The sequence below is a fragment of the Maylandia zebra genome, linkage group LG3 (assembly GCF_041146795.1).
Source record: "Maylandia zebra isolate NMK-2024a linkage group LG3, Mzebra_GT3a, whole genome shotgun sequence".
NCBI lineage: Eukaryota > Metazoa > Chordata > Actinopteri > Cichliformes > Cichlidae > Maylandia > Maylandia zebra.
The window spans coordinates 41,731,338-41,753,208 of record NC_135169.1 but is presented as its reverse complement, the minus strand read 5'-3'; the positions used below and the strand labels follow the sequence as shown (position 1 = coordinate 41,753,208).

Sequence of the window (21,871 nt, the reverse complement as noted above, 5' to 3'; positions counted from 1 at the left end):
TTCACCCTGCCATAATTACAAATGAAAATCATTACGTCTCCAAGTTGTATTTTGTTAGTGTCTGATGTGAGGCTACATGAGGAGAGCAAGCGGTCTTATTTTCTTGCTCTTACTCTTGCGTCTGCACGGGGATGGATGTTCATACATATGAATACGCGTCTCTGTATTATTAACAGTGAAATCTGGACCGAGCTGGGATGCGCTTCATCCTTTGTTTGGCTATTAAAAGTTGAAGCCAAGGGCTTGCGGAGCACCGCATGAGAGTCGTCTCTGCATTTAATCCCACAGCTGTTACGCATCCATCCTTACATTTTGTGCTGATGTCGTGTGTGGAGTGGGCGGAGGACATTTATGTGGCTTTTTGACAGTAACTCACCAAAAAGTAGCAACCGCAAACAAATTCCAGACAGGTATTGTTCACTGTATTTCCAAATAGTGTGAATCACCAGCTTGCTACAGCTCAATCTCCTACCACCCACAGAGTCCTGGATGGTGCCTCATCATCATTTGAGTCCGTGGGTAGGGAAGTTTATTGCAGAACACCTCAGCGTTTCAGGAAATCCATCCGCCCACCCAGTCCTCCCATCCCACGCCGGTCCTTCCCCCCACCAGCACCGAGACAGGTGTCTTATCTCCATCGCGCAGCACAAGCACAGCCAATCTTCCAGGAAGATGGCGACCGCAATGTGACAAATCCATCTGTCCTGGTTTGAATTTGTATGCTAATTTGAAGTAATAGCCCCTCTGGTGACAGTGCAAGGGAACAATTCAATCACGCCATCTATGACAGTTGCTTTCCAAGCCTTCTCTGTGATACAGGGAGTATATGCACGTACCGCCGGGTTAGGGCTTGATAGATTGGTTATGTAGGGGAGACGTGGCATGTAGACTGCATGTTTAAAAATGGCCTGCCAGTTTCGGACCACTCACGCAACTACCGAAGGCACCTGTGCAGAAACGTGCAGCCGCCACCTGTGGGCAGAGGGGGAGTGGGGGAGGCGACAAAATTTAACCTCATTTATTCCCCCACAACGCTGGTTGCCGCCCTGAACTTTCACCCAGTTTTGCTGCCGCAGCCTCTGTGAGAGATGTGTGAATGATAGAAGTATCCCCACATAAGATCACACCAACACAATTGTTACATTGTCACACTGAATTATCGCAGACTGCTGATTTGATTCAGTGAAAAGCTTTTATGTGTCACTGGGCAAGACGAAGAAACAAGTTGAAAGAACACAGAGGATCGAGGCACAAGTATAGGAACAAACCGAGCTGCGCCTCACTCTCAGAGGGAAGCCGGGTGCTATTTGTGATTTCTCTCGTGTTGCGGCACTCCACCACACCATACGAATGTATAGGGCTCCATAATCTTTAAATTAATCTACAGCACAGGACAGATTATGGCTGATGGTGACAGATAAGGCTAAAGAACAAGCTGCCATTCGTTTTGCTTGCATCATTCTTTTTCTTTGCCTCCAGATCAGAGACTGCTTTCCTTCGAGACACCGAGTTGGTTTGCCAGAATCCCGCCCATTCCAACCCCCGACTTCAGCGCAAGTGTCACGGAAAGATCAAAATCTTGCTAAATTCTTTATTTTAAGTTTTTTTTTCCCGAACACAGAGGATTGTAATGTGTTTTATCATAATGTACGATGTTGACACCACTCGCAAGCCTCACGGCAATGAGCTAGATGAAACGCGAAGGCTGGGTTACGGCCAGTCACTGTAGCAAACATTCGCTGTCTTTCTCCCACTCTCTGCCGCAGTGAATTCTTGACAATTTCTGCATAGGAAAGAGAATATGCAACACTGTGCCAATTGACCATACTTCAAAAGGGTGCAGATCACGCATCTTGATCAAACGAAGAGGCCGGCGAAGAAGACTGACGCTCGAAAGGCCCGTCTGACTGCATGGGTCTCATATCACAATAAATGGTGTGCTAAAAGACAGTTCTTCAAATGAGCCCTGTTAGCAGCAAAATGAGAGATTGTCCGTGCTCAGCATGGCTGCACGCGGGTAACACTTATTCCGTGGCACAATGTTGTACTGGTTTGGCTTCTAAGGGCTTGTTTTCCCACAATGCTGTACAATTATTCTGATGGTTTGATGTGCAGTTAGGAATTTAGTCTAAAGCTGTAATTTCACTTTAATTGGGAGGCCTTTAATCAGTCATAATGGGCTTGATTCAGTCTGACGCCTCTATCTGTGACTTACAAAATGATAAAGCACATTGAAGAACACATGGAGAGCAGGGTTGTGAAGATTGAAATGCAGAAAAAAAGGGTTTTTAAAACAGAAATTTTAATATCTCAATCCACCTACACTAATCTTAGTCATGAAAGACAAGTGATGTGTCTAGAGTTGTTTAGCAGGTTTACATAAAGGAACACTTACTGCCCCCTTGTTGCATTGTCTAGATATATTGTGTAGCCCCATGGAGGCTCTGGAGTTATGAGTCAACCCTCCAGGATTTTCAAAGGAACATAAACTATTTTGAGGTGTAGTAACACCAGCAGCAACGTCATGATTTCACTTTAAACTTTAGTAAGACAGTATAAACACTACAGTGAGTTAATAAATCTTAAGATGTTCAGTAAAAACCTACAATTTTCCTTTAAAATGTCAAATTACATTTTTTGCTTTGTAAGTATGTGTATTATGTATGTAAATGTAAGTAGTTTAGCCATATTTTTTGTATAAGTTGACAAATTATTAAATATGTGGAGTAATTGCATGTGTATTTTGATTACAAGGCAATTCAAGCACTCATTATCTCATGATCTGGGAATAAATGAATTAATCTGCGGTTATATGTTCATCTGGTGCCATGTGCTGTTACATTTTGTACATAAGTTCTGTGAGACAAATATGGTGTACAGATGCTTTCAAGAGTTGACAGAAAGCTTCAGCAAGAACTTACTTTTGTTTACAGTAAAGGCCCATTTTACCTCTGCAGTTGTTTTGGCTTATTCCGAATGATTAAACCTCTGCCAAGGCTGAAGCTAGGCCAAGCTACGCCGGAAAATGGGAACTATGTGCTGTCAGCAGTCTTTGTGAATATATAGGACAAATAGTAAAGGTGGAGGTTGCCTCACACTAACAGGCACAAGAAAACTAACAGGAGAGCGAGAGAGATGTCAATCAACTCAGTACACAGGCCCACACAGATCTGAGGAGACACACGGTACACTCAAACACCTGTGTGGGTGCACTGTGGGTTTGAAAGTTTGCATGCCTTTTACATTTTAGCATTAGTTAGAACACAGAATCGAAAAAGAAAAAGCCCCATTTTGGATACATATTTTGGACAGAATGTAAGCTGGTGTTTTGTGGGATGAAATATCTTTAGTCAAGATAAATCCCAAATAGAGATCAGGATACATGTAGGCCAAGGCTAAGTACTGAACTCGTGTATTATGTCCTACAATATTTGTGCACCTTTTGACAGAACTGAGTCTGTTTTAAAAGAAGCAAAGGCGACAGTGACTTCTACGTGTTTCTTTCATGCACTGCCTACATCACCCCCCTATATTTTATGCAAAAAAGTCTGCTATTTTTGGATACATTTAAAGTATATGAAACACTGAGAAAAATCCATTTTGCACACAGACATTCATCTTTGGGTTTGGGGGACTAGTTGTGCTAGTACAGTAGGCTATGTTACAGTCAAAAAAAAAAAGTCCTTCTAATTTTAAGAAAGAAGTAAACAAATTCATCAAAAAACTGGACTTCATGCTACCCCTGCCACACAGCCTGGAATGTGCTCCAAGGTTTCATCCATCCCTAAACTGGCTGGATGGATGTAAGTTTGTGCACACCGGACAGGTCAGGTAACTGGACAAGCCAACACAGAGACAGCCAATCACTCACCCAATTTAGAATCCCCAATTACCGGTAACTTAATCCCACTAACTGTATGTTTAGACTGTGGGGGGAAGCCAGTGTATCTGAAGAGAACATGCAAACGCCACACAGAAAAGGCCCAGTCAGACAGTGGATTCAAACCCAGTATCTTCTTGCTATTAGGCAGCAGCGCTAACCACTGCACAACTGTGCTGACCTGAGTGGCACAAAGTTACCAAAGTTAATCAAATCTGATAGTCAGCACATGTGCTTTTTGTGTTTACAAGTTTCCAAATTGTCTGTATAAGACTACAAATTGTTAAACCCATTAGAGACTAAATCACAGACAGCTCAGTTAAACTGGGAGAGAAGAGAAGTTATCAATACTTTTAAATGTACAAGATATTTATAGTGTGGTGATACCAATGTTACAACAAGGAGTGACTATGTATTTTACACTTAAATGTATTTCAAGACGTGGACAAGTTTCTGCATTTATTTTCATTATTTACATTTATTTTCAGTCAAATAAAATTACAAATACAATGAATTGCACGGCTGTTCACTGGTAATGGTCAGGAATCCGGTTGTTCAGTCTGACGTCACTAGCCATGTCCGGGCCTAAACTCCGCTGCAGGTCCATATATCAAACGATCACTATGGCATTACTGAGAGTTGAAAAACTGTCTAAAGTCTTTCATCTTTAATAAAATGATCAGCGTTCTGCTCTACCAGGTGTAACAATTGAGTTTAACATCCAGGCATCCATGAAAACGGAATTTATGACATTTAACGGAGTTAGAAGTTAGCAGGAAGTTAGCTCGCTAGCTTCTATCTAAATACAATATAGCATGTCCTGACTGCGGGGTTTTGGAAACAAATTAAAACGTACAGCTTTGTTATCACTTCCAACATAAATGAAGACAGAAAACTAAAAAGCAGTGACGTTTGTAGGGTTACTGAAGTTTGGTTAGCTGGTTTAAAATGATGTGCTACGTGACCGCTAGCGACACAGCTATGTTAGCATAATATAAACAAGCTACCTTTTTTTCCACTCGATAAAAGTTAACGTGAGTGTTCTCTGTGGTCAGGAACAAATGTAATCGCATGGCAGGATGCTGTAAAAGGACCAAACTTCAGCCAGGAGAACAACTGAGATAATCCATCCACAATACAAGGTTAGTCATTCATATACTGCTGCATGGGCTGGGCTGTAGTTACATCCTAAGGTTTTAAAAACTGAGCTTAAATAAATGATTAGCGGCAATAAAAGCCGAGGGAGGTCAACAGTGATCACTGACTGTTTTAGGAGCTTTTTGAGATCAAATAGAAGAAAATACATAACATTAAACATGTTAACAACACAAAAGCCATATTAAACGCAGACTACTTTTTTTTTTTTTTTGGAATACGTTTTATTGACAAAGCACAAAATACAGATATACAAATACAAAATAGCAAACACAATGTCAGGGGGTTCGTATAAAAAAGCAAAATAGACAGTCTATTATAGAATCACATGATATTGAACAGGGAACATAGGTTTATGGTTTTGACAGCTTTTTGACTTTGAGAATGTTGTATGGTTTTAACATATTGTTTGGTTTCATTTAAAAAGCACCGAAAGGATGGTTTTGCGTTAGAAAATTTCGACTTATGTATATGAAATTTAGCCAATAATATCAATAAATTAATCAAATAAAATTCGTTTGCCCTGTGCATGGGGTACTTAAAGAAACCAAACAATATTTTCTCGTAACAAAGAGAGAACTCAGAAAAGATAAAGGAAACAACAAAAACACAAAATTCTTGCCAGAAAAGATTCGTGTATAAGCATGACCAAAATAAATGAGAAATATCTTCCTTCACACAATTACAAAATGTACAGTTAACATCAATGTCCTTTTTATAACGTACAAGAAAAGACCTAGTTGGGTAAAAACGATGAATAACTTTAAAAGATATTTCCTTTACTTTGTTATTTAATAGAAATTTCGACGGTAAGGTCCAAATCTTCTCCCATTCCAGGTCCTGGTATAAGTTATTCCAGTAGGCGACAGCTGTTGGGACACAAATTCTGTCTTTTTGAAACAGAGTTCGTATTTCACGGTTGTTTTTCCTCCTTACAGAGGGGAAACACACCTGACCGATATAAGTAACAGCAGGATCCAGTGGTAAAGGGGTCAAATTAAACGCAGACTACTTTAGGCCCGGAAGTAGGATTTGTCGCGTCATCACTGAACAACCGGATAGGGGGTTCATGAGATGTGGTTGCTGGTAGATAGCAACTATCATATAAACATAAACCTGTGGGGTCTGGAGGTGGACACATGAAAGTTTTATATGTAAAACTTTATATTTAGCAATGTATTTTAAATATAACACAGGATTCTGTGTCAGTTACTACAAAAATAGCCCTTTGAAATCAGATGACTTTGCTTATACATGCCATACACCCCACCCTTATTCTTGGTACCCCATTTGTAAAAATCCTGGAAAAACCCTTGTACAGGTGCTAGCTTTTTGGCATACATATTAAGTGTTCACGAGGACATAAAAACTATTTAAAAGTTTTCTAATTCTTCAAACTTCCCTAAAGTGTTTTTTCTACCGGCATGTTTACCGTTTTCATGTCACTGTTTTCATAATGCCCCGGGTTTCATTAGCTGGGAAAGGAATTTTTGTTTAAAAAAAAAAGACGTAAAAACAAAAAGCAGTTTTCTTATTTTGCTCACCGTGACCGAAAGAGAAACAGCTAACGACCACACTCCAGGCATCCAGTCGTTTCTCTGCCTTGTTATTTAAAGTATTTTTCATCGCTTTCGTCGGTAGCCACCATTGACCCTGACACCTGAAGGCGGTGGGATGCACCCCGACACATCCCACTTTGGTTTTTTGGAGACGACGGCCACGTGACCGAGGTAACGGCAGCATCCGCGCGCACACCGCCGCTGTTCGTTTGATAGCATCCACGGCGCCGGACGGAGAAGAGAGCGGGACAGAGAGAGAGAGAGAGAGAAAGAGAGGGAGATAGGAAGAAGCAGTCGTCGAGGGAAGACTTGAACAAAATCTCCGTCTTGCTGACTCCTTCACCAGACGCGGCGGGCACACCATGGACGGCTATGGCCGGACCGAAGATGAGCTGTTCTCCTCCTGCCTCGTGAACCTCACCTGGGAGACGTGCTACGAGCAGGTAGGACAGGTCCCTCTCCGCGGGAGAGAACAGCGTCGTTGTTTCCGCTGCTGTGATTTAAAATGGCACAAATATATATATATAGAGATATGTAAGTGTTTAAAGGGGGAGTTTAAAGGGCTGGTTTTTAATGACTGACTCAGCACGTGAGGTGAGAGCAGGTACAACTTCACAAACTTGGGGTTTTTGTGTTTTGCCAGCAGGGTCACACGAATACTTTCCTCAACTTCCCTTAAGCTTTCTGTTACTCAAACATTCTGCCTTTAAAATCAATAATGGATGAACCTAGTAGACAAAATAAATCTTATGCCGGGAATGTTATCAATAAATTAGAGGTAAACACACACACACACGCCATTATTCCTTTGAAGTATCTGAGAGACACGATCTTTTTGGTGTTATGAGTGAAGCTTTTTCAAACAGAGATCATAAGACACCGGCTTCTTACTAAAGATACCTGTGTACCTGAGACCCGTGGGTTGCCATGTGGGTCTGGAAATCAGGTAAGGCAGACTGAGATTGGAGTGAGTGTTGTTGTTGTTGCTGATGCTGAGCACTTTGATCCTGGAGTGTCGGGCCTGTTTCTCACACAGCAGAGAAGCACTGGTGTCTGTTTGGAGATAATTACCTAATTCATCCTCCCTCTTCCCTCAAGCTCAATCAGTTTTGCTTTTTAAAAACACACTTATCGTGCTATATGAAATCCCTCTTAATTCTCACATTCTAATTTGAGGGAGGAATGCGTGCGGCTAAAGTCATCTGCCACAAGAATGCCAATGAAATCATTCTCTATGAATCCTAAGAGGGCTCCCAGCTATTTAGCAGTTTATGCTCAATGATTGATGCCAAAATATTTGTACAGTGATTTTTATGGTAATTTACTTGAATGCCACCGTGAGAGCTCGGGATATATACGCGGGGAATTTATTTTTCTGTTATCAGTATCCAGGTTGCAATACAGAAGAGGAGGACACTTAAACAATCAATCTCCTGTGGTTTAGTGGGCTAGCATTTTGAATTACAAGTAATCGCAAATTAAAGAGGATTAGGCTCTTAAAGCCTGAGCTCCTGATTGGCCGTGCCGAGAGTCATATTGTAACAGTTATTTAGGCACAAGAAACAAAAGCCACCCCAAAAACATGACTCAGAAGTGCAAAGTCACTGTGAATGGCATTTTAAATGTGCAACAATTAAGCCTCGGCTGCAAAGTGGATTTCGGCACATCAGTCGAGTGCAAGCGCATTTACAAATTTAAGACACTGAAATCCACAGCAGAGAACTGACTTAGCGTTGTAGACTTCTGCTGCATTTGCATCAGTCTTCAGGGTTGGAAAGTTTAGAACTTTACGTCGCTGTTGTTCAAGGCTGAAACTGCAGACTGAAGGTAGTTCAGCTGAAAATATCGAGAGAAAAAAAGGCCATTACCTAGGTTTATTTTTCTTACACCTGCTAAAACGAACAGTTGATAAACTGATCAGCAGAAAATTAGTTTTTAAGTCTTTTTTTGTAATCAGTTCATCTTTCAAACACTGTCGCTCAGTCGATCGTTTTTACTTTTACACGTCACTTCAGATTTGCTGTCTTTGGGGGTTTGGAAATCTGGTCTGAAAATATAAGAAATCTAAGTTCACTTGGATGGATTCTTGTTTTTCTAGAGTGGGTGGTTCTGCTGTGTGGCTTAGGAGGTAGAGCAGGTCATCTACCAGACACATGGTTGGTGGTTTGATCCCTGGCTGTTCCTGTCTTAGGCAAGATACTGAACCCCAAGCTCCTCCTGATACCAGAGTAGAAAAGCACTATATAAGCCTAACCCATGTATCAGTCTGCATATCCTATTGGTCAGTAGTGGCCTGTACATTGGTATATGCTTATATTTTTTTAATATAATCTTTATATTTACAGAAAATCAAGATGTAGTCAGTACTTTTGGCTGTTTTTACACCAGCCATCCTTCCTGACAGGACCCTCCCGTTTTATCCAGGGTTGGGATCCGGACTAGGTGTACACTTGTGCCCCCAGTGCATCTGCTCCCCACTCTTGAACTGGGGATCTTTTGCACACAAGCGAAAAGTGTTAACCTCTGTAAAGCAGAGCTGCTATAATACTGGAAAAGGTGCTGGGGTATTTCAGAAATCATTTCATAATTTTCCCAGCCTGGCAGCATGTGTAGCAGAGTAGCATCACAGCTGAGCGGACGATGGTTCGAGATCTAATTTGGCAAATATATTGTTGATGAGTTAAACAATGTCTCCATCATTTTCTGTTTTTAATTGATCTGACATCCAGCGGGTAGCGCTGAGTATTTGATTTGGCAGATTTTTACGCTGGATGCCCAGCCTCATGCAACCCCTGGGGGATTTGTGCCTCCTCCTGGGATCAAACCAGGGGTCTTGCTTGTTAGGCCAATATGAAAACCACTACACTATGGAGATCTGTAATGAGCATATTTCTCCTTTCAGACTGGCTGATATTAGATTAACAGACAACACAACTGAAGCTTTAATCCACAGCGAAAAGGTTGGACTATTAGCCCTACATTCCCGTTCCTATATGAAGAGTTAACATAAAATGGTCTTCCTCAAATGCTTTCACATATTTTCCCAAATCAGCCTGGCACAGTCTGTATGCTTCCCATGAAAAATCTTTAATAAGTATCTTCCTGGAAGCAGGTCATCTGCTCAGCCACCACGTTGTTAGCCATGCACATATATCCTCTCTCGCCCTCCCCAAGTCCTAGGGCGGGTGGGTAAATAAATAAATAAGGCAGTAAAGGGAAATGTTGACACAGCCTGTCCTTGTGGCCAGATTATCCACTCATGCTTGAGCGCTGGGTAAAGGCCCTGCATTATTCAGCCTAAGACACAGAGACAGGGGAAAACCGTGGAAAAGCTGGGTCTTGCCGCAGGAGTGTGTGCGTATGTGTGCGTGCGTGCGCTCTTTGGGGTGAGTGCTTCCACTTTTAAAAGAGCAGACATGGGGGATAGCTGAAACGCAAGCGGTGGGGAATATGCTGTCTTCGCTTAATTATCAAATGAACTTATTGCCTCTCCCTCCACTCCATCGCCTTCTTTTTCCCCACTCTCCACAACCCCCTCGCCAACACCTCCCCCTCTTAATCATCAGGCTTCTTGAGAGCTGCTGTCCGTGGTGCTGAAAGTTTCATCACACATTTTGTGCATGTCTTTTTGGAGTTCCAGGCTCCGGTCCCTTCCCAGGCTCCGTCGCTCTTCAAAAGCAATGTATTCAGTTTGTCTCGACAAAAAGCGTGCCAGCGCTTGGCAGTCCGACTCAAAAGGGTGAACTCTATCATTCAAGACGTTTCAAAAAAGCTGCAGGTAACACAGCGTGCGCTCAGAAGCAGTAAGAACTAATGCGTTTTTTTTATGTGTCTGCTTCTGCCTACAGCATGTTTCATCACAGCGAGGCTCAAGCTCCGTTACTACTCACTCAGTGGCTTGGTTAAATGAAACCTCCTTTGTGTGCGCTCTTATGTACAGTATTTGATCCACGTGAGTCCCTTTTTTTCCGTGTAATGAGACAGTAGCTTCACTGTTTTGCTTTTTGTGGGTGGAGGCACTTTACAGCAAGGAAGGAATTAAAAACTGTTTAAACAGGGTTGTATTTGGAGAGCCTTTTGAGAGATCACAGACTCAGCAGAGAGCGAGAATGTGTTCCTTTCTTTGAGTTTACAGTATTGTACTCCACTTTTGGCAGGGGAAAGGGTAGAATTTCAAATATATTTAGTGTTCATAGCTAAGTATAAGAAAAATTGATTGTAAGCTGTCAGGATGCCTATGTGGCACTTGGGTTAATAAAAGCTCTCATTCAGAGCGGAAACAAACTCATCATCATTAGTCAGTCGATGGAATAGTAATTGGCAGCTGTTTGGTATCAATCAATTCATTATTTGCTTTTTTTTTTCCAGTTCCAGCTTTTCTGTTTTTATAGCATTGAAACCAATTTTCTCAGTTTTATTATTCAAATGACTAATCGGTAAGAAAATTTGCAGGCTGGAGTCCTGCACATCTCTTGGCCTCTCTCTTTTTCAAATGATGGAATCCTTTTTAAGCCAGGATTTCCTCATTGTTAATCCAGTGTCTGCAACTGTCTGTACAAGAACTAGTCAAGCTAGTCTCCCCTACTGTCATGTACCACTTCCAGTTCTCGTACTACATCAGGATTATTCCTTGAAAGTTCTGTTCCAGTGACTTGTTGGCTTGCATTTGGGCTTTTCTGTCACTGTATTTTAAAAAAAAGATGAAAGAAGGAGGTTGCAGGGGGCCAGATATGGTGAAAAGGGCAAGCACGGAGCGCTGTTTGTATGGGCATGGCAAAGAAATCTTGTATTCTGTCACTGTGCAGATTTTTTTCTACTTATTTGTTCTCTTCTCAGATATCTCAGGCCTTTATTCTGTGGTGATGGTGAACTCTTGTGTCCTGTGGTTAAATTAAAAAAGAGAGGCTCCTCCTTATCTGGTGCACTTCCCCTCGCTGTGGAAGGCAAAGTTATGAGGGCTTGAACAAGGAAACTACCATGAAGGGGATAAAAGCCATATTTATTTAGGGTAGTTTGTGAAATTTTTCACCAATTGCAATGTGACGGTGGTAGCGGAAATTTATGGATTATTTCTTCAGGTAAAAGTAACAACACACTATAAAATAATGTAGTAAAAGTCACGCAATCAAAACTTTCATGGGACTGAAATGCTAGCGGCTAAATGATTAAAAGTAGAACTACACACGTGTGTAAAAGAGCTGATTTTTATACAGCTATACAATGGTCGTTTTTACTTTTTAAAAAAATCATCTGATATATTGATATTGTAGAAAGATATATCATGATAGGTATGTTTGTTATTATGGATGAGCTCATATAAAAGTTCCCATTTGAAACAACACATGGGTTTAATTCAGAAATTGTGTCAGGTGCACAGGGTACGCATCACTGCTGAGAATTTGACGGCGCTGTGCCGACTGGTAAAATAAATTGCTGAAAGATGAAACACTGTACAACTCTAACATAGTGCATGTGTGTAAATCTGAGTACGATGTCTAAAAAAAATATGGGCTGGTATGTTGATAACATCATCACCCTTAAAAATCAGTGCTCTACTTAAATATTTTATTTGTATCTACAGAAAACTAAAGCTTATGTTTTCCAGGCTGTACATATGTTTGATGTTTATATGTGAACTTGAAATGGAGCTATTCATTACGCCTGTTGAATTAAGGCAGCGCACTAGAATGCCAAAACATTGTAAAATGGATATATCAGTGTACAAGTACCTCAAAATTGTCCTCAAGTGCCTACGCTTATTTGCACTGATCAGTGGAGACCTCTTGTCCCTTTAACAGTGCAATGCGTCACTGACAACAATATGAGATGGAGCGCTTATTCCAAATAGAGCGAGAATGGCTAAAAGCAGGGGAGCTAAAGGTAAATTTTTAAATAGCCTCATTACCCGTTCCAGATTCCAGGAACTCACTTATTGTTTGTCATGCTTTCAGTCCGTGATATGCTCCGTGTACCTACCACCTCTCACAACCAACCCTGAAGGGGTATATCTAATTTTCACATTGGCACATCTTATTTCTTTTTCTTTTCTTTTTTCTTTTTTAATCAACAAGTGCGTGCCTGCTGAACACCTTGCTTTTGATAGCAACCCACAGATGCAGGGCCTGTCAGCGGTGTAATGAGAAGCGCGTTGTTCCCTTGCAACATATTGCCAAGATATGGATGGATAATTATCTAATCAAGACTTTGTGAAAGTGCCACCCCTTACTCACTGCTGACCTGCTAACCGTCTGCCAGAGCCTTTTTGCCAAGATGTATACTGCTAAATGATCATAGGGTACGTTTCAGTATTGGTGACAGTGTTGGTATATTTTAAGGCTAAAAAGGGGCATCGATTTAGAGGACTTTAAATTACTTAAACAGCAACTCTATTGGGTGTTATCTTGTTGTCAGTAGTTGTTGATCTGTGGTCATTTTGTTAATATTTAACAGTGAAGTTGGTGCTTAAAGTCGCAAAGAAACACCAGACCAGCTTATGTCGTTATTTATGAGGCATAAATCTACGCTAGGTGACACTTCATTTCATTTCCAGAGAGAAACGTGAACTACCAGAGAGAGCAACAAGCTTTGATTCCTGGTGGAACTATAAAATCTGTCATGCAGAATATCTAATTATTTGCAGCAGGAGAAGCCTTTTAACTACACCAGTGCATAATATGTACAGTTAATTGGTTAGCTGCGAAAAAAACCCAACTTTTATGCTCTTCTAGTCTCTCTGAGGTTCACAGCTAATTTAATGTAATCAAAATATTAGTTTCCAGTGATATTAATCTTGTTTTGTAGCTTTCTCGCGCCGCGCCGTCTGAATTGACGTCTAAGCGGGGTGAGTGCAGACTACATTCTTTGATTATGTGTGGGAAAAATGTCTTCCTCACCATTGACAATCTGTTGATACCTTGCAAAATCTGAGATGAAAGGAAATGCAGCTTAGACTGTGAAAAATCCTTGCCTTCTCACCGGGAGGTAAAAGTACTCTCACAAACATTGAATTGTACATCTGAAGTGTTATCAATTCCACCTGAAACGGAGGGCCCCGGTGGCAGAGCTGAACCCCTGCGCTTTTGATCGCACCAGCAGTGCCTGTAAACAAGTATTTTCCCATCTTCCTCTCCTCTGTCTGTCTCTCCGTTTCTCTGCTCTCCCTCTCCCCCACCAAGGTGTCTGGAGGGGGAGGTTCCTTTGATTATCTCTGCTGCCGATTAATTGCTTTTCTTAACCTCTGCACAGACGTGCTCCTACACCGCCCCAGAGCCTGCCGCACGCGCCCAGATGGACCCCTGCCAGGAGAAAAACAAACCGCGCCATGCTTCTTCCTCCCCACCTTCTCCCAATTACTGACCTTCATCCTTTCATTTTGCCTCGGATGTTATCGTCGGCATTATCAGGCGTATTTACTTTGCTTGTTTAGCTAGTGGCTTGGTGCACTGCAGCATTCTTAGCTACATTTTTATGGCACGCTGAGCATGTGTGATACATGCATTCATATATATATATTTTTTTTTTTTTTTGAGGGAAGAGTTACAGGACCGGATGAGAGGAGTTTATGACATACAATACATTTACCTGACAACACAAAGTGTCTGTGTGTGACCAAGTGAAGCGGCAGGGCATGAATATTATACTGTCTTTTTTTTCTATTTCCAAACTGTCCTTATTCTATGATTAAATAGATTTTGGCCTTGAGTTGTGCTGGCCAAGCAATTTGAGTTCCTTTTTTTTCCTCCAACACTGAGTGCTCTTTTCCATCTCACTTTGCCTTTGAGACATGCATGTGCATCACATCTCTGAAAAGGTCCCAGCCCTTGCCTCCAAATGCTGTCATATAGCAATGAACTCCCTCCTTCAGACCGTGGCCTGCTTTTTTTTTCTCCCACCCTTCCTTTAGGACATCCTGAAAGCTCGTCCAGAGGCCATCTCTCAATGATTAATGCGTTTCATCTCGCATGCAGACCACCTACTATACCTTTACAGTTTGGACAACGCTGTGCTAAAATGTTCTCAGGATGACCCAGCGGTTGGTTTGCCACGGGAGAAAGAAAGCTTTAATCAATTTTTTTTTCAGTTGTTGCTGATTTATTTCCTGACTTTTTAGCACAGACTTGATAGGTCAAAATATAGACATGAAAGTTTCTTTTTTTAGCCTCAAGATGCTGGCAGAAAAGTGTTGGAATATAACCTTTCGAGTTCTCTAATCCATAACACTGACTTTTTAGTCTTGGTCTCCCTCCAGTTCATCATTTTCTGCATCCAGAGAAACTTCTCTTACAGCTTAAGTTTTGCGTGACTGTTTATGACATTACTGTACTTTGCTTTAGGGATTTTTTTTGATTTTTTTTTAAGCGAATGTAGCCTAATTGGTTCAGGTGTTTGATACAGAGAGCACTGTGGGGCTCTAGTCTAAGAGGAGAGGAGACAGCCCACACATAACCACGCTCTGGATGCACAAATGCAAAAATCTGCATGTGAGGCATCAGCAGACACATAATGTGCACACTGACTCACTCATTCACTCACTAACAGGCTAGACTCTGAGGACTGTATGGCACAGTGTGGTGTTGCTGATTTTTTTTCCTTTTTCCCCCATCAGCAGAAAGCCGGGATGAGCTGAGCTAATTGAGCTGGGAGGCCCGGCGGGGGAACGTGGCCCATTCTCACACCAGCTCGTCACTTCCTTTCTTTACCCATCCACCCTTGCGTCTATAGTCCCATACCTCCAAACCACTCAGTGCTGCTTACAAGAATGATTTTACTTCATCACCCAGTGTTTGATTAGTGCTAGACTCATATTGATACGAGTTACAGGTGGATGAAATGCATCGCAAAGCCGCAGTTTGTAGAAAATGATAGCAGTTGCTCTGTCGACATAGTCGAAGCACATGTTGAAGTACCGGTTTGAATAATGTCAATGTGACGTGCATTAGTTTCGGACTGCTGTGTTGCATCGTACACTTTACACATTACAAGCTAAAACAGACAAACTGCGCTGTCTGAACCAGAGCAGACAAGGCGACAACAAAAGCAGATTACCTGTTCTATTTGAGGGATATTAAGACATTATATGCCATTCAATGGGCCCTGGGAGGCCCGTCATAAAAGCCACAGCAAGCTGTCGAGACGGAGACTCAGAGTTGTTTCCACCCTTTAGCTGCGTTTGGGGACTGATTATGGTCAGGCAAACAGCCCTTACCTGGAAAGTCACTTTCACTTTCTCGTCCACCATTTGTTAGTATGGCTAATGTCTCATTAAGTCTCACAGAGGGGAAATGATGTGCTCTTTGGGTGAAGGTTAGGCTCTCGGCTTATCATGAGACAAAAAGAGAGACTGATTATCACAACACAGGCGTGCCTTAGCCTGTGTCTTTCACTACAAGTCCTATTTGTGTTACTGCTCGAGCTGCTTCATTACCCATAATCTATTAGCCCTCCCTCCACCTCCCCCAAGTAAAAGTTAAAACATTTGGACTAAATGATGAATGCTTGATCACTTTCTGCACCGGTGTTCTATGGAGAGGAGTGAACGGAAAGGGGTGGGGGGTAAATTTTACATTATCAAGGAGATAATTACAAAGCAATCATAAACAGTTTCCAGTAAAGTAGTAAACAAGCCAAGGGCTTGTGCTCTTTTCCCAAGAATAATTAAAAGTTGCTTTGCATTCTATGCATCAGTGTCCTTTCCTCTGCTGAGTGGCCACCTCTTGGCATAATAAAGCTGGCTGAAGCATGGGGGGGGGAGTCCTTCACTCAAAGGTGATCGGGCGTTTTTTAGACCTTTTCCTGTCTCGTAATCTTCCCCATGATCTGCCATGGGAAACTCATTTTGAATTTATAGTTCATTTCCTTTTTTTTAAATCTTTTTTCCCCCCCAGTCAACAGTCAGTTCTGAACAGCTGTGGACTGCTGTGTCACAAAGTGGGAACACTTCCAGAAATGGACTTCTACTTCTCCATGGCTTTTCCTTTAATGCCTCAGTAACGAGTTCATTCATTGATTGGTCTAGACTCAAGAGCACGGTGACTTGCCGACGAAGGTGTATAGGAATATTAGATGAGAAGGCCATCCTTTCTAGCTGAATTCTCAACCTTAAAAATGCTAATTAACTTTTAGGCCAAGTGACTCTAAAAACAGGTATTTACTTGATATGGACAGTGGATCTTAGGCACAGCTTCATACTTTCAAATATCTTATTTTATTATGAAAGTATATCAATTTTATAGCTTGTGTTACTATTTATTTTTACTACCCCCTTCGTAATTGCTTTTAATAAGTGAATTGTTAGAACATCTTGCCCCAGTTTCAACCCTTTTAACAGAATCCAAAGCTGTCAGAACAGAGCAGCAGCTCAGGACAGGCTCCTTTGCACTTGATCAACTTCCTGTCTCAGTTTCCTGGTCTTCCTTAGAGCTTAAGATGCCTGCAGGCTGTGTCCCTTCGCAGCGCTGATGCGCAGTTGTTACTCAACTTCAAACAACACTAGAATCAGTCAATTATCCGTAGAATCGATCAACATAATGCCGCTCTCGCTCATTTAAAAGAGCCAATCAATCTGCATGAGCCTTTTTTTTCCTTGACGCAGTACTGCATTCATTTGTGTGCATGTGTTAGACGCTCATGATGGATCTACTCCAGTGACGGCTTACCTTCTGATTTATGATTATTTATCCCAGGAGTAAGACTGAAAGTTGACCTCTCATCTAGGCGTCTGCCTTCCCCGATGCCTGTAAAAACTGCATGTGGAGTCGCACAATAACATCTTGCTTGCTTAAAACTCCTAATGCACAGGAGGCAAAATTCGCTGCTTCTCTAAAAGCTCTTAATTTCAACTCGCTTGCACCTGTGTTAGCACGTGCTAGCTGCACTCACCAGCTCCTCTGTGACTTCATTACTAAATGAAGCAACCCATAATTCCACATCCCACCACAAATAAATGCTGTAGCGGCAGTCTGCGATGCGCCGAGGGTGGGGCTGGGAAAGGGGGACACCTCGTCCTCCATACCTGATGACATGCAAGGTTTATCACGTTGAGCAGAGACATGGTCACCTTACCCCGGGCCTCATTGTGACAGCCAGCAAGTCACTTGAGAGCACCATTGGAAATCAATATTCCTCCACTCTTTAATTGTTAGGAAAAAAACCTCCCCTGTTTACAGCATCCCATCATCAGTCAGGACAGTCTGACTTTCATTTATTTTTGCCTTTTCCTCTCTTCTTTCTGTCTCTTCCTCCTTCTTCTCTGTGGTGCGTGCTGGCTGGCTGAGTTTTTGCTAGATTACGTAACGGGAACTGGCTGGATTTCATTTCGGGGGACCTACTTTATATGCACACAAACGCTTTTCTGGGTAACTTCAGGGTCTTAAATCTGCTTAATCCTACTGACCACACACCCAAGAGGTCATTTTTTTCTTCACGTGTTTTTTTTTTTTTTTTTAATCATTTGAAATTTTTATGACTTTGTCCATCAAGTTGTTTCTAATAACGCTAAATGATTGTTTTCTATTTTCTATTGTTTTCTATTTCTATTTCCAATCTACCCGATTGGTGTTTTTGAAAATATAAATGTTTTGGGCTCCCAGTGGATCCCAGTCTGTACAGCTTTAATATATGGAACTATTTATTCACTCTTTTGCAGCGAGTCCTAAGTTAAAGTAACACAAGATATCCAGGTAATACTGGGGCACTCTGTTATTTTAAAGGAAGAAAGACTCAAATGCAATCACTGCCTACATCATCTGGATGGGGAACTTCCCAGACTGGAAGCTATCAGAATGCTGGAGATGTAGCTGGATCTATTGTACCTGAGACAGCCGGGGCATGGCCTGGTCATGCCATAAATGACAAGGAGAGCTGTTACTGCTACATTACAAACCTCAATCTTAGGAGCTATGAACCTCCTAAGGGTGAGGAAAACTCCACCTGCTGATGTGACTATCCAACACTCACCTCAACAGGAAGGCATCAACTGTTTGCTTCTGCTGTGACATGCCAGCATGGCAGGAAGCAAATTGTGTCTGTCTGTTGTGTGTTCTTAGCTTTAGCTGTTTTTAGTCCTTTCTGCTCTGGTTCCTGTATAACCATGGTGAGAGTCAAGTTAAGATTGCCAGCAATAAGTAAGACTGAGAAGACAAAGTTTTTCTTTGTTACATATTCTGTTCATAATAGTTATGGACAGAAGTTCTAGGCACAGCCAATTTGTGGATGGTGAAGGGTTTGGTGGTCTTGTCCCTGCTGGAGATGATGGCTTTATTGGGCCATGACCTCCAGGTCACACTAGGGTAGTTTGCAGATGAGTGTCAAGCACCTCCAGGTTTGAATCCATGGCTCTCAGTTGAAAAGAGTGGAGTGCCAACTCCAGGTCAGGGATGAGTACCTGATCTGGAGTGGGAGTTCAACTATTTTGGGGTCTTGTTCGTGAGTGAGGGCAGAGTGCAGCAGGAGATAGACAGAAAGATTGGCTTAATGTCTGCAGTAATGTTATACTGGTCTGCTGTGGTGAAGGGAGAGTGGATCCCAAAACTGCCACATTAACTATGATCACAAAAGTTGCAGGTTGTGATGAAAAGAAAGTGATTGTAGATGCAAGGATCTCTAAGCCCAGGACATTTGGGAAAGACTCAGGGTAAAGTTGCTATGCCAGATGAGGTGGTACAGCCATCTGACCAAGAGACCTCCTCGGTCAAGTGTTTCAGGCATTTAATGGAGGCCTCGGGGCAGAGCCAGGACATGCTGGAAAAGTCTCTGGGCTGGTTGTGTGTTTATTGGAATTATTTTATATTGGCGTCCAAATGATCCATCGTGGTTTCATCATGTATATACAACTCAAATAATATTTACATGAAATTACTGAAAACCGATTAATACCAGAATCCAAAAATGGTACATGAGCTTTTAATTAATAATGTGAATGTGCTTTGGTGTAGGTTTGTGTTTTACAAAATATGCTAATTCATTGTAAAAATTTTTTTTTTTAGATGACATTAATTACATAGCTAATAGTACTTGAAGCAGAGATAAGTTTTACTATTATTATTATTTTTCTGTTCTGATTGATTGTCACAGTAAAGTGTACTTGGTGTCCCGGGGGTCTTTAACCTCTTAAGACCCGAACTCTTCCATGACATGCATTTTGAATTTCTCTTTGATATTTGGGCATATTGGGACCCGATGAATGTAAAAATTAATTTACCAGATTTTTTTTTACCTTATTTTTGTTTTTAGGAAAAATAAGAGCCTCATATGAGGATATTTGTTTAAAATTTTGATAGAACAGTAGCAGTATAATGTCCTCGTAAGTGGATATCAGGCCCATGTAGAGCAAAATTGAGTATTTTGGCCTAAATAACCCAAAATGTGATGTCCACATATGTGGACGCCAGGTCCTAGGAGGTTAATTCATGTATGTAAAATGTCTTTGGGATGAAGTTTGAGAGTGCACGTCCTCTATTGTCTTGAGCAAACACGACATGCTGGATTCATGGCCAAATAACTTCAGGATGCAACTGCTTCACAGTCCTTGTTGTTTACTGATTTCATCGCCTTTACCTCTACAGTCCTCCTACTTATTCACAACTGTTATATTATGACCATTAAGAGCTAAGAAGTTCCTAGAAACAGACAATAAATAAATAAATATATTTATTAATATATATATTTTCATGTTAAACTTTGTCAACGTTAAATGCTACCCATGACAAATGCCACAGTATTGCAAAGAAATAATAATAATTTGTTTAAAAAAATGTAATCTTTATGGTTGATTATTCTTTTGTGAAATGCATGTGTGGCACCTGTCTTTTGCTTTCAGTTAAGGAAGCTGTATAACCACCAGGATCTACTTTTATGTGTGAAACATGTCAAAATATGGAAGTTTACAAGTGCAGCTCTAGGGGACATCCCACTGGTATGTCTTGGAGGAGAAAAGTAAAGATGTGAGAAAGCTGGAGCAGATAACATTTGGCAGTAATGTGTCCCTACATCCTGTGTGTTGTGTGTTGTTTGTACCACTTGCAGTGCTTTGTAACTTCTGTTTTTAATAGGAATGTCTTTATTTAGTTGTCATGCAAGTAAAAGGCATACATGAGGCAGGTGCTTGTTGATAGTTGATGCTAAGGGATGAAAACAGTCGCTGTGATGTCACCCACTGGTTTGTCCTCGACTTTAATTTTATGGCCAATGCCAGCTTGGATTGCTGGAGCATAGCAAAGTGACCATATATAGATGATATATAAGGGTGAATCATACAGATGCAGATACCTACTAATCCGGTCTTTAAGTCTGACGTCATTAGCAATTTCCGACAGTTATAAACGGTCTAAATTCTTTCATCCTTAATAAAATGATCAGTGTGGCTGCTCTACCAGGTGTAACAATTAAGTTTAACATCCACGCATCCATGAAAACAGAGTTTATTAAATTTAATTCAATTTCAATTCAATGCAATTCAATTTTATTTATATAGCGCCAAATCACAACAAAAGTCGCCTCAAGGCGCTTAATGGAGTTCAAAGTTAGCAGCAAGTTAGCTTGCTAGTTTCCACCTAAACATGATATACCATGTTCTGGGATTTCTCAAAAAATTAAAACGTACAGCTCTGCTATCACTTCAAACATAAATGAACACAGAAAACTAAACAGCAGTGACGTTTGTAGGGTTACTGAGTTTAGACTAGCAGGTATATAATGATGTGCTACATGATCACTAGCGACACAGCTATGTTAGCATAAAACAAACACAGTTAAGCTGGAGGATGAACGCTAACCTTTTCCACTCGATAAAAGTTAACGTGAGGGTTCCCGATGGTTAGGGACAAATGTATGTGCATGGCAGGATGCTGTAAATGGACCAAACTTAAGTCAGGAGAACAACTGAGATAATCCAACCACAACACGAGGTTAGTCATAAATATACTGCTGCATGGGCTGGGTTGTAGTTACATATAAGGTCTTAAAAACTTTAAAATGAATAGTGGTCATAAAAACTTGCCTTTTTTAGGGGCTTGTTCAGATTAAAAAGAACAAGATATAAAGCATTAAAACATGTTAAAAACACTACAGCCATAATAAACGCAGAGTAGTTTGGACCCGGAAGCAGGGTTTATAGGTCATCACTTAAAGACTGGATTAGAGCCATGTAGCATACAAATAAAATGCTACGATCAAAAATGACCATGAAGAGGTCCAGCTGACTGACTCTGTAAAGGACTGATGGGACAGAAAGGGGTAGGACTAGATGTTTTAGCAGCAGCTGAATTTTCAAAATATGGGC

At 41.2% G+C, this 21,871-nt stretch overlaps 1 protein-coding gene across 5 annotated transcripts in view; it reads left to right on the top strand.

Moving 5' to 3' along the window:
* The first annotated feature begins 6,679 nt into the window (after window positions 1-6,679).
* ppargc1a (peroxisome proliferator-activated receptor gamma, coactivator 1 alpha) overlaps window positions 6,680-21,871 on the top strand; it is a 302,621-nt gene continuing 287,429 nt past the window's right edge. Inside the window, exon 1 of one of the 5 annotated variants that reach the window (XM_076881869.1) lies at window positions 6,680-7,037. In XM_076881869.1, the coding sequence (XP_076737984.1) occupies window positions 6,957-7,037 (81 nt within the window). In that variant the 5' untranslated portion in view covers window positions 6,680-6,956. The remainder of the gene's footprint in view (window positions 7,038-21,871) is intronic. The other 4 variants (XM_076881868.1, XM_076881870.1, XM_076881872.1 and 1 more) reach the window with 4 other exon arrangements.